The 16,691-nt window shown below is 39.1% G+C and overlaps 1 protein-coding gene across 1 annotated transcript in view; it reads left to right on the top strand.

Annotated features, from left to right (window-relative positions):
• Nucleotides 1-16,168, top strand: part of RYBP (RING1 and YY1 binding protein) — a 77,957-nt gene extending 61,789 nt beyond the window's left edge. The window contains exons 3-5 of the mRNA XM_054595343.1: nt 14,924-15,100; nt 15,198-15,296; nt 15,729-16,168. Coding sequence (XP_054451318.1) covers nt 14,924-15,100; nt 15,198-15,296; nt 15,729-15,981 — 529 coding nt within the window. The 3' untranslated portion in view covers nt 15,982-16,168. The remainder of the gene's footprint in view (nt 1-14,923; nt 15,101-15,197; nt 15,297-15,728) is intronic.
• The last annotated feature ends 523 nt before the right edge of the window (nt 16,169-16,691 follow it).

Below are 16,691 nucleotides of genomic sequence, written 5' to 3'. Positions count from 1 at the left end.
CACACAGCAACACAGATGAATCTCAGAAATATTTTGCTCAGTGAACATAGTCATACACTAACGAAGTTTATATGCTATATAATTACATTTATGTGGAACTCCTAGAAAAGTCTAATTTAATCCATAGTGACAAAACAAATTGGTGGCCCTCAGGAGCTGGGAATAGGGACACAAAGGAACCTTGATTGGATATTGTGATTACAGAGCTATATACATGTGTCAAAATGTAAACTGTACTCTTCAACTGTGCATTTTGTTTTCTCTAAATTGTACCTCATTAAAATTTATCCTATACAAAAATTTGCCAAGTCAGCAAAACTCAACACTCACTTGTTACTCTTTCTAGCCCTGTTTGTTCATTTGTTTGTGTGGATGGGGGAGAGGCTGCAGCTGTAAGCAAGCAGGGAGTGATTTTAGAGGTACTACTAGTTTTTAGTTCTTTTAGAGCTGTGGAGAGGGCTAAAGTCAGAAGCAAACAGTTTCTTTCTTTCCTCCACTGAGGGATACTTAATGATCTTCTTTGGAACATGCTTTGGCTCCTGTACCCTTTTTCCTGGGCAAAATTTCTCCAGATTGTTCCAGAGTTGGCAATCTTTTCCCTTTCCTAAGAATACCAGAAAAATATATCTTATGTTTTGAGGTATACACTTACCTTACATCTGACATCTATGACTAGTCCTCCTGGCATTTTTACCTCTGGCTGCAAAGTGTTTATAAGGATCAAGTATGTCTTTAGAACAGCAGTTTTCTCTTGAAGCATTAGGTTAGTGAATACATTCTGAAAAAAATGTACTCATTGTGAGATCCAGAGCTCCCATTTTCTTAGACACCACCCAGCTTTTGTTAATGTTTATGCTGTCTGGAATTTAAAGCTAATTGAGGTAATAAGGAATCACTTTGCACAACTGACAAGTAAAAGACTACTTTATTCCTTCTGTAGCTGGTCTGTAATGGTTTTCTTTAGTACAGTGCTTAGGAATATAAAATAGTCTAAAGAACATTATTTGTTCCTAAAAACTTCTCAATTCTAAGGGTTAAAAAAAGGATGGGGGCCTTTTAAAAGATCTCAACCTAAAGGAAGAGTTCCTGTTAGCAGCTTCAGTGGAGCAACATAAGCAACAAAATAAATAATGGTAATGTAATTGGGCAGCATGGGGTCCAGCCACTTGTTACCTATGTACACATACCACAAAGATTTGTGTGGAAGGAAATAGGTTTTGGGGGGCTTGGGAGCATAAGCCCCAGGTGGGCCCAGCATCTCTTGGTCTCACAACCGCTCCTGTCCATGCTCCTGTTCCTGCAGAACAAAACAAGAGTCCAAGGAGCCAACAGAGTGAGCCCTTGCCCGCCTTCTGTTTAAAATTCTCTCCCAGAGTTCCATGTGCTTTGGAAGCCAGGGGTAATGTCCAGCTTTTCAACCAGTGAGGGCCAGTGTCGGCCATATTTGCCTTTACCCTTCTTCCAGCCACCATGTTTAGCAAGAGGGAGTTGCTTTTGTTTACAGTTCACCTGGAGGAAACTTTCTGCTCCAGCGGTTCCTCCCTTTAGAGAAGGGAGGCTGCTTCAGTCTGCTGCCTGGGCAGCTCTCCCCTCTGCCTTCTCCTGGCCGGAAAGGAAGCAGCCTCTTGTGCCAGGCTGGGGTTCCTCTGGACTGTTGTCTTCCCCCATTCTCCAGCATTCTCAGGTCTGACCTACCCCATTACAGTAGCACTGGATGTTACCTCAGAATAAAATAATATTCATCAATTTATACAGATATAAATAACTATGAGTAAATAAATGAGAGAGCAGAGACAGCTCTTACGTACACAAAAATTTTTAATTAAAAAATGCAGGGGGAAAGGAGGAACTAGAAAATCACCATTAGGCCAAAACAAAACAAAAAACAGTAGTTTTTGTAGAGTCCACATTTGGATGCTCAAGTTACTGAATGGAACTTTGAGGGGGGAAACAGCATAGTTATACATGTAGTCTCAACATCTCTCTTCTAAGATGCTTATTTAAAGAATAGTAACTTGAAAGTGAAGAAACCTGACAGACACCACCATAGCCAAGTGAACGTGGTTAACATCACCAGTAATAAGATATAGAACCATCATGAACCCTTTGATAATTATATCCCACTTGATGCCACGGTACTTAACCTTGTGATAATGTGGTTTGTGAAAAATACCCAAGATGACATGCATGTTTGCTGTGTTGTTGTTAAAATGTATAACCTCATTCTGACCATAAGAAAGCATCAGATATGCCCTGATCAGTGTGGCTAGGTTGGTTTAGTTGGTTGGAGTATTGTCCCGTGAGTGGAAAGGTTGTGAATTTGATTCCCAGTCAGGGCACTGACGAGAGTCAACAGATGAATGTGTGTGTCTCTGTCTCTGTCTGTATATCTATCTCACTCCCCGAACTCCCTTACACTCTCTAAGCATGTCCTCTAGTGAGGAATTTTTCAGAAAGTGTCAAGGCTGTTAAAGACAGACTGAGGAACTGTTGTAGACAGGAGACAAAATTGAGGACAGAATGTAAAAATGTAACATCTAGAGCCTAGACACAATGCTGAAACAGAAAGGACATTCATGGGGAAACTGGTGAGAATTAAAAAAAAAAAAGTGTTCAGTTAATAGTGTTATAAACCAAACCAGTGTTAATTTTCTGCTTTTGATAATTATACTATAGTTATATGAGATGTTAACATTAGAAATTGGGTGAGGAAGTGTACAAGAACTCTGTACTATGTTTGCAACTCTGAAATTATTGTAGTTAAAAATGAAATGTTAAAATTTATTTTCAGAATTGTAAAAAAGCATTAAAGAAATCTGTTTTGTCTTTGCAAGTTAGTGAGTCAAACTTTCAGCAAATCTCTGAAGAAAGTAAACTTGTAGCAATTTAGTTTAAGAGGAAAAAATCCTTTTCAAAGACATTTCAAAGTCATTCATGGAACGTTAATAGGATCCTTACCTTGTTGCACATGTACTACAAGGCATGCAAATTGGCTTAGTTTGATACCAAAGGCAGATACTTATTTGAGTGGGATACCTGTTTGAAAACTGCTGGTATTGGAATGATGGCAGATGTTTGCATGTATGTCCTATACCACCATCCCCGTTTATCCAAATATCCCTTCGTGTAAGCTCAGGATTTAGGTAAATCTTTATAATTGGAGAGCTTGCTGATGGTTTGAGACTCCCACTTGATGCCACAGTACTTTACTCTTGTAACAAAGTGGTTTTTCTAGAGTGAAGTAAGCTTTGAGAAGTCAGTTGTTCCTACCCATAGATCTTCTTTTTTTTTTTTTGACTTTGATGAGGAAACAAAAAAGACCAAGAGCATTTCTGAAGAACTTAGACTTCTGAAGAATTTTGCCCTAGATAGTTAAAAATAAAGGCAGAAGGTGGAACAGAAGGTCAAAGCCAGCTTTTTTCATACATGTATGGTTGTGAGTGTAGGTGGGATGTGTTACAGTAGTTGGAATATTTGAGGTAGGAGCAGAGTTGGGGGAGTAGTAGGTATGTGCATAACCTTGCGAAGGAACAGAAAAGAAGCACCTTGATTGACAGATTCAGAGACCTGTTTTTAGTCCTCATTTGCTACAGCTTCTGTTTTCCTTGCTTTCATTGGCTTCAGTTCATTTCCCTTCTTTTTAAGATTCATTGGGTGGGCAGTGTGGATTAGTCCAAAGAGCATAGGCTTGTGTTAAACTCCTCTTGCTTGAGCTTTCTTTTTTACTGTTGGACCTTTAGGCTTTGGCTCCTTCAGTAACCTTGAAAAGTTAAGAGAAAGTAGTACATTCAACACAGTGCCTCCTTACAGGAAGCTCTCTATTACCTGTGAATTTTTTTTCTTTTTCCCCTCTTTTAAACTGGGAGCTCTTCTTTCTCTGGGGTGGATACAGTCATTGAGACCCTCTTATGTTCTAGCATTTTTGCTAGGGAATGGTAGAATAAAAGATGAGTTATACAAAGTCCCTCACTTCTGAGGCCCAGAGAGACTGTTAAGTACATACAGCATTGTAATGGAATGTGATGTTACATGCTGATGCAGCATCTGCTGTCTGCACCACCTTATACAGAGGACATACATTCTTGCAGCCAGCATTAAGTGAGCTACTGTCAGGAAACAAGCAATTATTTTGAAGCACGTTGGGGGAGTATAGCATAAAATTTAAAGATCAGTACTGCCTCAGAGATGTTCATAATCTAGTAAGGAGAAACAGATAAACAAGGTGAAATTATAATATAGAACATTAAGTATGGGGAACCCTGCAGATCTGGCCACAAACTGTTACTTGGCAAGTGAAATTGGGAAATCGGTGGCATTTGAGCTAGGTGTTAAAGTGGGTGTGGGCTCTGCAGGTGAATTACCAGGGAAGGACATTTCAGAAGCTTAGGGATCAGCAATAAGCAAGTGGTAAAGTATCACTTGAAAGATAAAGTCTTGGTGTGGCTTGAGCTAGAACTCAGAAGCAACCTGGGGTGGTGAGTGGAGGAAAGGTGGTCTGGTGAGGAATGGTGGGACTAAATCGTGAAGAGCCCTATTAGATCATGCTAGAGGTAAGATTTACTTCTGTAAGCTGTAGGTGGGTGGGAAAGGTTTCAAGCAGAGAAATAAGCAGTTAAACTTTCTCTTTTGGACCAGTGGCTTCAGTAGTATCATGTAAGATAACTGGAGGGAAGATGAAAAATGACCAAATAGGACATTGTGGAGGAAGGTGTTTAGTTCCTGGACTAGAAAGGAAAAGGACAATGAAAGATGTAGGAGTGATAGACAGTGACCCTAAAATACAACACTGCTCAGACCAAATCCTCACCGTAGGTCTTCTGTTTGCTGAGGATTTGGTCCACAGGTTGTATGTTCTTTTTCAGTGGGCTTGCTTTTGGAGAAAAGCTGTGGGAGATCTAAAGGGCACATTTATTATGGGCCGTTTTGAATGACCACAATAAATGGAAGGAAGCAAGTGTACAATCTGGTTGGAATACCTTAAGCCTGCTTCTTGAAAGTTACTCTACTGTTTAGTAAGTTTAAAATGTTTTGTTTTGTTTTGTTTTGTTTTGTTTTCCAGAATGTTTTCTTAACCTGCAGTTGAAGGTGAGGCTGCTTTTCACATTTCCTTTTAGAAGTTTTGCTGAGAACAAATTTAAGCCTTCTAAAGAAATTCTCTTCCTGTGAGGAAATAAACTTCGACAGTTAAATATTTGGCATGATCCTAGGGTAGTGGTTCTCAAGCTTTTTGGTCAAAGTATCCCATACACTTTTTAAAAATTATTATAGACCCCAAGGAACTTTTGCTTATGTCGATTGTATCTGTAGATATATCCCATACCAGAAATCAAAACTGAGAAATGTTTAAAACACAAGAATATACAAACATTATTTTATTAGTTGTCAGAGCAGTGATGTCATGTAGTCTTTGGAAAATAAAATGCTAGTAATGTCTTAGAATTATTATGAAAAATAAAATGATTATGGAAGTAGTTGTGGCCCACTAGACCCCTCCTGAAAAGGTGTTGAGCACTCTTAGGAGTCTCTGGACCATACCCTGAGAACCATTGGACTAAGATATCTGTCTGTTGCTGCCAGATTAGCTTATAAAATAGATGATTTGTTTTCAAAAATCAAAACCACTTGTAGTTCCTTTTAAGTAAAAGGAACATTACATTAAGTAATGAATATATGTTCCTGAGTTGTGGAAAAGTTATAGTGCCTATACTTAGTGGTGCTCAATTATATGTTAACTAAGTGTGATTTCAGGGCATAAGAGATATTTGAGTATTCAGAAATGATCATGTTGAATCTAGAGTAGAACATTTCAGATTGTGCTATTTATTAAATTAAGAACAATATGTTCTGTTGGAGCCAGTTGTATCTGGTGAGTGTGTGTATAGTGCCACGTTTATTGTACAGTTAAAGTCTGGTGGCCTCCTAAAGGCATCCTCTTTGAAAAGAAATATCTGCAAAATCAAAATTCTATTTGAAATATGCAGAAAAATTGGCAGTTATATCCATAAGGATCTTTAGTGCTACTATTGCTGCTGTACAACATAATTAACTTTAGGTAGCTAATGTAAAGGATTTCTGTCTCTCAAACCATTTCCTGGAGGAAGATTTACCAACCTCTTGTACTTAAAAATCTTTTCATTTACCTCCCAGTAGCTGAGAAAGGGTGGTAAATGCACCCACACCTGGAAAAGTGCTTTGAAGCATATATATTATTTTTAAGGAAAATTATTTTGTTGAACATCTACACATTCTATGTACATATACTAATAAGAGCTAAGTGAATTTTACCTAATTTAATGTTGACTTCAACCTTGTTAAATTAGGTGTGGCTCCGTTCCCATTTCAAGTAATTTACATGAGTGTAGTAACAGGGCCTGGATAAAAGTCCAAAGGCTGTTCTAACTCAAAGTCCATACCCTCCCTACCACTTGAGAAGATTACAGGAGGAAAGATATGTAGGAGAAAGGGGGTGGCTTGGTTGTGGTTTGTGTTTTTGTTTTTGCTTTTGTTTTTTTTAATTGGACAGTTGGAGTCAGAGTTGAGGGAAAATGCTGCTTTTCTGATAGAGAGCATAGTGGTTCTCCTGTGGCAGGGATATGTACTGGTAGGAAGGAGTAACCTAGAGTGCAAACTTAAGATCCCTTCAGGTCACCCAGTGGCTCATTCTCGAAAATGAGCCAAAGCATTTGAGAAATTTCATGAAGACAGGTGTTTACATGAGAAGGAAAGAACTGTTTAGGAGAGAAAAGAATAGCAAGAAGAGATGCTGTTTAGGGAGCAAAGGGATATTAATGCTGTGCAAGGTCTGATCCTGGCAAAGTTATGTGACAGCTGACTTTTTAAATTATCTATCGTATGATTATGGTTGTCTTCACAGATGGTCACAAAGTCACATAGGCTGCTTATTACCGTGGTGTGGCATGGCGAGACCCTGTGGCAAGAGCAGCTCCGGCCATGAGTACTAATCTTTCAAGAGCAAAGCCAGCTAGGTCTGAGAAGTGCTGGCATAAGCCTATATCAGGGACTAACAACTAGTGTAAAGTCTTATGTTCCTGCATCAGGGAAGAATTAGGTTGGAACTATTGTGTGATTTCATCTTCCCATAGCTGAGCAGATTTCTCTTAAGACTGTCGGTCCTTTAAAATAATGTCAAAGAAAAGACTTAACTGGAAACTCCCTGGGAATTTACTTGTAAACCAAATGATCTACTACTTACTTACTCTTCATTGTAAGTAACTTACATCTGTTACTTACTCTTCATTGGACTGGGATACATTGGATTGGTGATTCTTAGTAATATCCCATTAAATATGAAAAAGATACAGAAAATTCTAAGGTATTAAAACCCTTTTATTAAAAAGTTCTCAGCCTAGTATGGCGTAGCTGAAAGAATATCAGACTAACAGTAGTCTGGGGGTTCTGATTCTCTTTGGTCTGGTTGTTAACCCTCTCTTTTTTAGTGGCTGTCTACCTTTTAGAATGGCTGAGGATAAAGTGGTGCATTAGTCACTTAACAAAAAGTACAGGTGGAGGGGAAAGAGCCCTAAAAATAGCCTGTTTACTTTAAATGTGTTCTATACATTTCTAGGTATTTTTTTTTTAAGTCTTATATTACATTTTAAGGTGTCATGGTTATTTTTGTATGCGATTTATTTTTTAAGTCATTTTTTTATTTTTCAATTCGAGTTGACAGACAATATTATATTAGTTTCAGGTGTATACCCCAGTGATCAGACATTACATAACTTACTAAATGATCATCCCAGTGGTCTCATACCCGTCTAGCATAAGGTCTTATGTTTATTAATGTTGGAGTTAGAACTCTTAACTTCTTTGTTTTGCTCACAGCATTCTCTTAAGTTATTGTTTGTATTTTAAAAAATAGAATGAATTGAGAGTGGTAGGTAAAATGAACTGAAAACAAGTTGTCCTGTAGGCCTCATCTTGTAGGCCCCTTTTCTGAATTAGTCATCAAAGCCAGGAGTCATTTGTAGTCGGCATGGTTGGGTAGGCAAATTCTGATACTTAACACTTACATTGCCTTAGAGATAAAGGTAAGCACTGACTAATTTAAAAATGGGTGTATTCAACTCTAACTGGTGTGGCTCAGTGGATTGAATGCAGGCCTGTGAACCAAAGGATCTCCAGTTCTATTCCCAGGCAAGGGCACATGCCTTGGTTGCAGGCCAGGTTCCCAGTAGGGGGCGCTCGAGAGACAACCACACATTGTTTCTCTCCCTCTCTTTCTCTCCTCCCCCACCTAAAAACAAATAAAATCTTACCCAAAAAAAATCAGCTGGCTTTTTTTTTTTTTAATGGATATATTCCACAGATATACTTGCAGTTTGATTGTTTACAACTTGGAATACATTACTGTACGCAGACTAGTTGAGACAAAGATCAGATTTATTCACTTCATTGTGGCTTTAACAGGGACTTTTGCAAAGAAAAAAAGTTGTGCAGTTTATAAAGCATTTTTAAACTTGGCCTATCCAGTTCCCTAAGGTTGGATTTACTGTTATTCCCATTTTATTTTAAAGATGTTAAGTTGGCAGGTGTTATTGAATAATGGCAATACACAGAGTACTTTGCTTTGTTCAAAGCTGGTATATGTGTTTTGGAGCATCAGTGGTAGAAAAATTCAGTTATCTTTGGGTGGGATAAAATCTAAGCCAGCCTAGTGCACATACACAGAATGACCTTTTGAGTGTAGGGACAGGAACATGGGTCCTGGTGGTTACAGTACCATAATGTGATCCTTGGCTAAAAGAACCCTGGGCTCCTGGCAGAGTAAACTGAGTGGAAAACACATTTGCAGAGTTCTTAAAACCTTGTAGTTGCTAATTCTTCAACTAACAGATTGCCAAGGTAAGGAAGGGGTTAGGAGGTTGCAAAGGCAATGTCCAAAGAACTCAAGGGCAATGCAAGCTGACTTGAAGACATTTTATAAGTTGTCAAGTACCGCCTCTCCCTTCTTTTGACAGATAAGTTGTCAGATTTCAGGACCTTTGGGGTATTTTAATTGAAAAATGAAATACCAGATGGAATTCTGTAAGTGGGCAAAACACACAAATGATCATTTAAGAAGAGCTGGACATAATCAAGGAAAAGATACAGTTTGTCATAGTTGTCTCCAGCTCTTTGTTGCCTGAACACGAGGGCACGTTTTTGCCTTGTTGCTGTTGTGGTAGCTCGGGGACAGAGAAGCACAGGAGAAAACCAGTGATAAGATCTCAGGTTCCCCTGAGTGCACAAGTGAAAAAGGAAAAGGGAATATGGGAGAAATGTCTCTTTTAAAAAATATGATTTGCCCATGCTTCCCCAAAGTGGCACAAGTACACATATCAAAATCCCAGAAGATATCCCTTGTTTTGTGATCTCCCTTGTGTTCATTCATTCATGTATGCTCAAACTCTGGGAAAAAAATTTTTTAATTACAGTCTCCCTATATAAAGATTTTACTTTTTTTATGGAATAGACATTTTCTGAAATATTAGCTGTTTAAATGCAAATAAACAAACGTGTCTTCCTGATGTAGTCTATTACTGCAATTTCACAGCAGATTTACATTTGTAAACACTACTGAACTAACACTAGATCTATAAAATAATTTTAAGAAGGCAATTTTTTCCATAAAAATAGCCTTTTTTATTTTTCAATTATAGTTGACATACAACATTATATTACTGTAGGGTGTACAACATAGTGACTAGACATTTTATATGTCTTAGGAAGTGATCACTCCAGAAGCCTAGTACCCACCTTGCACCATACATAATTATTACAGTATTATTGACTATATTCCCTGTGCTATACTTTAAATCCCCATGAGTTTTTTTGTAACTGCCAATTTGTGCTTCTTAGACCCTTCACTTTTTTCACTCCATCCCCCAACCTCTCCCAGCTGGCAACCATCAAATTGGTCTCTGTATCTGAGTCTGTTTCTGTTCTGCTTGTTTACTTTGTTATAAAAAATATAAGTCTTGAAGAAGAAACAGAAAACTTCTTTGGTGCATACTTACTCATAAAGACCCCGTATTTACTATATAGCATTTCTGGTCTAACAGCCATTTTTGTTTGTTTTTTGGTGGTGATGGTGGCGGTGGTCACTGGAGGCTTAGACACCAAAAGCCATAAACCATGTGCTGTCATCTAATGTTTTCCACTGTATTGTGAAGGCTGTTAATTGCTTATTTAAGGTTTGTTAGTTGGGAAACTAAGGTAATTTTGGAGACTCCTGACTCAGCTCCATATAAAAAAAAAACTTTGTACAACATGCTGATAGTTCTGCCTATTACATGTGCTACTTACAGTTCATTGTATGACACTTAGAAAACTTCATTGAGCAATGTAAATTGGTAGGAAGAAAGTATTTCTCACTGATAAGCTGTGTTAAATATCATGATACAGGTTCATTCCTTACAGACAGTGTTCCAAAGGCAGTGGAAAACATTCTTGTCACCTCCCCCTGCCCTTTCTTCTTCCTTTAATATACCCCAGTAGTCCTTTTTTTGCCAAAGTAAAGGTGGAGAAACTAATGAGGGTAATAGGACTCTCAGGTTGTGCCTAGCAAAAGTGGGACCTGGGACATCCCTAATACCCTGTGCTCGAGCCATATCGCTCTTACTTACTCCCACCCCCACCTCACCCCCCATATACACAAATACACATAAAAACAAGTCTGGGCTCCTTGCTGTCTTCGTAAGAGAAGCCCATGGAGAGTCCAGATGGATCTGGGTTAAAAATCCCATATCAACCACCTAAATAAGTTTCCTAATCTTTCTGCTTCTCAGTCTTCTTAATTTTTAAAATGGTGATAAAAATTCCTCCTCTAGAGGATATGGTGTGCCTGTCCTGTGCCACCTGTGAACCGGCTCTGCCTCTCCAACTATAGGTGCAGTTTGTCACGTCTGGTCTAGAAGTGGTAGGTCTCACTCCACAGGAGTGAAATGTGTGTAGCTCTATTACTGGAGATTGGCCATTTCTATTCTGTCACACAGTCAGAATATATTAGCTTAGAAAAAAGGGGAGGATACAGACGTCAAGAGCTGCCAGAACAGTTTGGATACAGTTGCACTTTTACAAGAACAAGAGGTCTTACGAGAGGTCACCCTGGTGGCCTTTCTGGTTTTCTTTACCTGCCCCTTCCAAGAGGTTTGCACTGGTTTTTGAACCAGTAAGTGTTGGCATGTTCTTTGTTCAGAAATACTGTGTGCCTTTTCAAAATTAATTAGGTATATTTTCCTCCCTCATCCACATTCCCTGACCCTGGGGGAATTAACTTGAAAAACCAGATGTATTAATTAAAGTAGTAAGTGCTCATCTGTTGTTGAGGATTTTTTATGAAGAAAGGCTGAGTTAGGTTGTTACTTAGGATGGAGATAGATACGTATTATGTATGTATATATGAATGACATTTAGAACACGGCAATGATTTTGACAACACAGGTGGATTTAGCAAACCCCCCATATTTCTTCATAACAATCAGATTCCAAAATAACCTTGGGTTCTTTTCATTTGTGAAATTTTGCTTTGGTGGACCATTACAGGAGAAGACACCTAACCATTCTAATCAAAATCATTTTCTTAGATGCACATAAGAATATGGCATCTGGTTGTGCACACATGCTCTATATTAAGAATTGTAGCTCGTTTTACCTTTTGTACATGTAGATATTGTGCTACAGATACTGGATTGTGATGCATGTGCTGAAGAATTCTGAGGGTATATTTGCTGAAGTGTTAGAGAATGCCAGTAGCAGAAACATGCAGATGGGCAACTCACCTGGTGTCTGCAGTGTGCCTGTAGCCTTGGCAAACTGGCCTTGTGAGGGAATAATCCATTCTGGATCTCTTCTCTGATCTCTCATTTCCATATTCTGCCTACAACCCACCTTTTACCTAGCATCCCTCTCCTGTCTCAGGAAAAAAGTCTCCCCATTCCTTACCCAGGACTTTGTTGAGTTTGTTCTTTCTCTCCTTTGTCCCATGCGTTAACCCTTATTTCTTGTCAGTCTTTGATCTTTCTCCCTCTTTCAGTGCACAACACAATTTGTCTCCCTTTCCTATATAGAAATCCCCTCAATCCTTTCCAGTAGTAGCCAGGACTGTCTTTTACCTCAACACTACAATTCTCAAAGAAGACCTCCTATTTCCTCTGGCAGTCTTCACTTCCTTCATTTTTGCAGCCCTGATCCTATGTGGCCTCTTCTTCTAAAAGCTGGCCACTACTCCTGATCGCTAAAGCTTGGGCCCCTCTTCTCAATCCTATTCCTACTTTGTCTTTCTCTGCAATGTTCGTTTGCTTTTTATTTATCCAATAGATGGTTTTACTGACAAAGATGATTAAGAGGCAGTCTTGCCATTGAGGAGTATACAATTAGTTGATCATCAATTACAGTGTAACAGGGTAAGTGACATCATAGAATGTATGTCCTAGAGTGAGGCAAGTTCCTCTTAGCTGATTGGATGAGCCTTTGATTAGGCTGGGAGTTCCCTAGGGCAGGCTCCAAGTGCCTGTGATTGTCTCCGTTGAAGATACTCTTAGACTGGTGCCCATCTGTCTTCTTTATGTGTTGGGCTCCCTTGGAGGAAAGTACACATCTGGTTTCATTGAAATTCTCCATGAAGGTGTGAGTTTTTTGTAAAGTTTTAATGGTCGATTCATGGTGTTAACGCTGGCTGCATCTTGGTTAGTATATGGCACTCTAATTTGATTTAAACTGATAATCCCTGTAGACAGCTCATCTGTTAGGTCCCCCAGCAAGTGCTTGTGAAATGTTCCTAGTGGCAATTAAGTTATATTGGGTTGGCCAAAAAGTCTGTGACTTTTTTCTATAAAATAAGACACATTTTCACCAATAACTTCATTGATTTGGACATTTTAAGTATGTCAGCTATTTCCTGCTATTGGCTTCCAGTGGATACAGGCCAGGGGTGCTGCTAAACATCCAGTGCATAAGACAGCCTCACAGGAAAGAATTATTTGGCCAAAATATCAGTAGTACAAAGAAACTTTGCAAACCACCTTTGGCACAGTCATAGCACCTTCTCCATATACTGCACAAATCTTTCTTTTTTGTATTCAGTTGGATTTTGACCTTTCTTGAAATAATAAAGCATAATACCAAAAATGTACGTGTCTTCTTCCATCTTCAATATTAAAAAGGCTGCACAGAAATTCACCAATTTCGATAAAGTTTTTTTTAAATGCACACTGACATGGCAGTTGTTGCAATACAATCTAATAAAATTGTTTCAAATGAAGTTAAAAGGCAACTCAGTACTACTAGAGCTGTCATGTGGGAAAAATGTAATGGACTTTTTGACCAACCCAATACTTCTCTTTGAAGGAGTAGAATGTGTTAGAATGGCTACTGCTGTCTTTGTTAGAAACTATAAAACCACAAAGTTACTTTTCATGTGGGGTCCTGCATATGTTTGAGGGCCAGGTTCAGAGTAAGTACATTTCTCCCTTTCTCTCTAGGGATACTTCACATTTGTGTTTGAATCCCTTGCTCAGTGACAAGTGAGACCATTAGTGATCCAGCCTGAGGTGTACCTGACTGGTGTTCCTGGTGTGGCACCCTGTGACCAAGGCCTGTGTTGATGGAGGCCAATGGGAAACTTGCTCTGAGATTGCACGTTTGTTGGTATGTTCTCTGGCAAAGCCACAGTACCAGCAAACCAGTAATGAAACACTCAGAATAAATCTAGTGCCTTCCTCACTCAGGCTTACCTTGATGTGGTTGTGGAATAAGCATCCTCCCGCCCCCCCCTCCCCCAGCCCGCATCTGACTGCCTTCTCGGCCATAGCACTCTTGCTCCCAAGAGGTGCTCCAATAATCCAGTAACCATGCTTAATTTAGGAAGGTCAGCGTATCTTGTCTCTGACAACTCTCTGTCTTCTTGCCCAAAAGTGCCAGATCTAAGGAGGAAGCTTTGTTTTTGTTTTGTTTTTTCCAGGTTTGTTTTTTATTTTGTACAGTCCTCCATCCTGGGAAAAGGAAAGGGAATTCTAGGGCTTGCCTAAAGGGGATCATTACATTGTGGCAGCCAGTCAGTTTCACCTCATGAATGGATTCATTTGGGTGTTTGTTTCCCCACCTTGTATTTGGAGAGTTTATTATGCTGTACATGTCAATGTAGATAGGACTGTTTTTCAAAATTAATACTGTATAGAAACAACAGATAGGCTTTCCTTTCTCATTCAGGTCTGAATGATCATACATTGTAAGAAGTGTTTTAGCACCACTTAAAATTTATAAAACAATAGTGTTAAGAGCCACTGTCAGTTGGAGATTGGCGGGCACACAATGGTTGATAACACAATGAATGTGTTTCTTGTCTAAGGTTCTTTATAGTGACTTTCAGTCTTCATCCCTTTGGGAGCTGGTACAAACTTTTTATTACTCTGTGTGTCCTCCAAGCCAGTCACAGCTGCAGAGGAGCAGATCAAGTTGGAATAATTAGATTGAGGAGTGACTATCACACTTGTGATTTTCCTCTCTTTTCGAGGGATTACCAGCATCCATATAATAAAGTGAGAGTAACCCACTCTGCAGCAGGAGTATTTGAAAGCTGTCAGTCAGTGTAATCCTGACAGCTCAAAAGAAGTAGTTTCCTCAACACTCTTAGAAAGTGCCCCCCCCCTTTTTTTTTTTAATTGGCTGAAAGGCATTGTTACTGTTTGCGTGAGCACGTGTATATGTCATTAACGGGCAGATATACAGAAAGTGAGTTTGAAAGAGGAAAAGTTTTATGGACTCATCCATCTACATAGAAATAATAATATAGAAATAGCACCACATAACTGAGTTTTGAGGTGCCAGATACAAAGTAGTAAAATATCTAAGAAATTAAGAGACACAAAAAACCTGTAAGAAATACTTATAAAACAAGGATGTCTTTCCTTGAATGTTTTAGGAAACCTCGAATCAACTCTCAGCTGGTGGCACAACAAGTGGCACAACAGTATGCCACCCCTCCACCTCCAAAGAAAGAGAAGAAGGAGAAGGTGGAGAAGCAAGACAAAGAGAAACCTGAGAAAGATAAGGAAATTAGTCCCAGTGTTACCAAGAAAAATGCCAACAAGAAAACAAAGTAAGTTCCTAGGTAACTCAGCACAGTATATTATTTTGCAGGTGAATCAAAGGTATCTTTAAATGCCTCTTTTGGTACTTCCCCCTCCTCCCCTTAGACCAAAGTCCGATATTCTGAAAGATCCTCCTAGTGAAGCAAACAGTATACAGTCTGCAAATGCTACAACAAAGACCAGTGAATCGAATCACACCTCAAGGTATTTGAAACTAGAATAAAATACTAAAGTGCTGCTCTGATTTACTTAGTCATAATCAAAAACTCAGATGGTTTGGTACCTGTGGGTTCATAGGCTAAGAAGGGGTGGGATAAAGAATTGTGTATGAGACTGTTAACCTCATATATATAGATATGAACACGCATGTGCCCGTGTGTGCGTGCACTTTACTTTCATATCACTGTGGTCAAAACAGGAGACAGATCAATTGATGATGATTTTGAGGTGGTCCAAGGCTTTGCTTACTGAAGGTGTTTTCTGTTATTTGTAAGGTTCCAGAGATTTTGTGGTGGCGTATGTGGTGACAGTTTAGATTCACTGCCACAGTGTCATGAAATCTCTGGGTATTAATGTCTTTCAGAAGTCATTTTCAGTCCTTAGCTTATTTAATCTGCTGTTCCTCTGTGCGTTTAGGCCTCGACTGAAAAACGTGGACAGGAGCACTGCACAGCAGTTGGCAGTAACTGTGGGCAACGTCACCGTCATTATCACAGACTTTAAGGAAAAGACTCGCTCTTCCTCCACATCCTCATCGACAGTGACCTCCAGTGCAGGGTCAGAACAGCAGAACCAGAGCAGCTCGGGGTCAGAGAGCACAGACAAGGGCTCTTCCCGCTCCTCCACTCCAAAGGGCGACATGTCAGCAGTAAATGATGAATCTTTCTGAAATTGCACATGGAATTGTGAAAACTATGAATCAGGGTATGAAATTCAAATCCTCCACCTGCCCATGCTGCTTACACCCCTGGAGAATCTTCTATGGACATCGACCTGTTAGTGATGCTGCCAGGATAATTTCTGCTTGCCATGGGCATTTGGCCACCAACGAATTTCGCACCCTGACGATTACTCTTGACACTTTTATGTATTCCATTGTTTTATATGATTTTTCCTAACAATCATTTATAATTGGATGTGCTTCTGAATCTACTTTTTATAAAAAAAAAAAAAAAAACTGCTGTGCACAATTTTCCATGTACATTACAACTGTTTTTTTGTTTTGTTTTGTTTTGTTGGAGGGGGGTTGGGTGAGGGAACTTTTATTTATTGTGTTCACAGACTCCATCTTTTCAGCATATCCTTCTAAGTTTAGTTCTTTCTTCCAGTTATACTATGTACTATCAGTTTTGATATAACTATATATATAAATATAAAATTATATATAAAGGGTTATTTGAAACCAATCCATGGCAACGCTGGTGCTTGATACACTGTGAAGTGAATACAACATTGAACAGTTACAGATCTGGGACAGTCCCTTCTATGAAAGAGCTGAAATTAAATTAAAATCAGTCTTACCTGAAGTGTGTTCCAACCCACGTGGGAACTTGACTCTCTCATCTGTCTAAAGAATACTGGACAATATGAAAATATATA

Source organism: Pteronotus mesoamericanus, unplaced genomic scaffold (genome assembly GCF_021234165.1).
Source record: "Pteronotus mesoamericanus isolate MK-2021 breed Mesoamerican mustached bat unplaced genomic scaffold, CSHL_Meso_final scaffold_54, whole genome shotgun sequence".
Taxonomy (NCBI): Eukaryota; Metazoa; Chordata; class Mammalia; order Chiroptera; family Mormoopidae; genus Pteronotus; species Pteronotus mesoamericanus.
The sequence above is the reverse complement of the archived record's forward strand: the minus strand, read 5'-3'. Positions and strand labels throughout refer to the sequence as shown.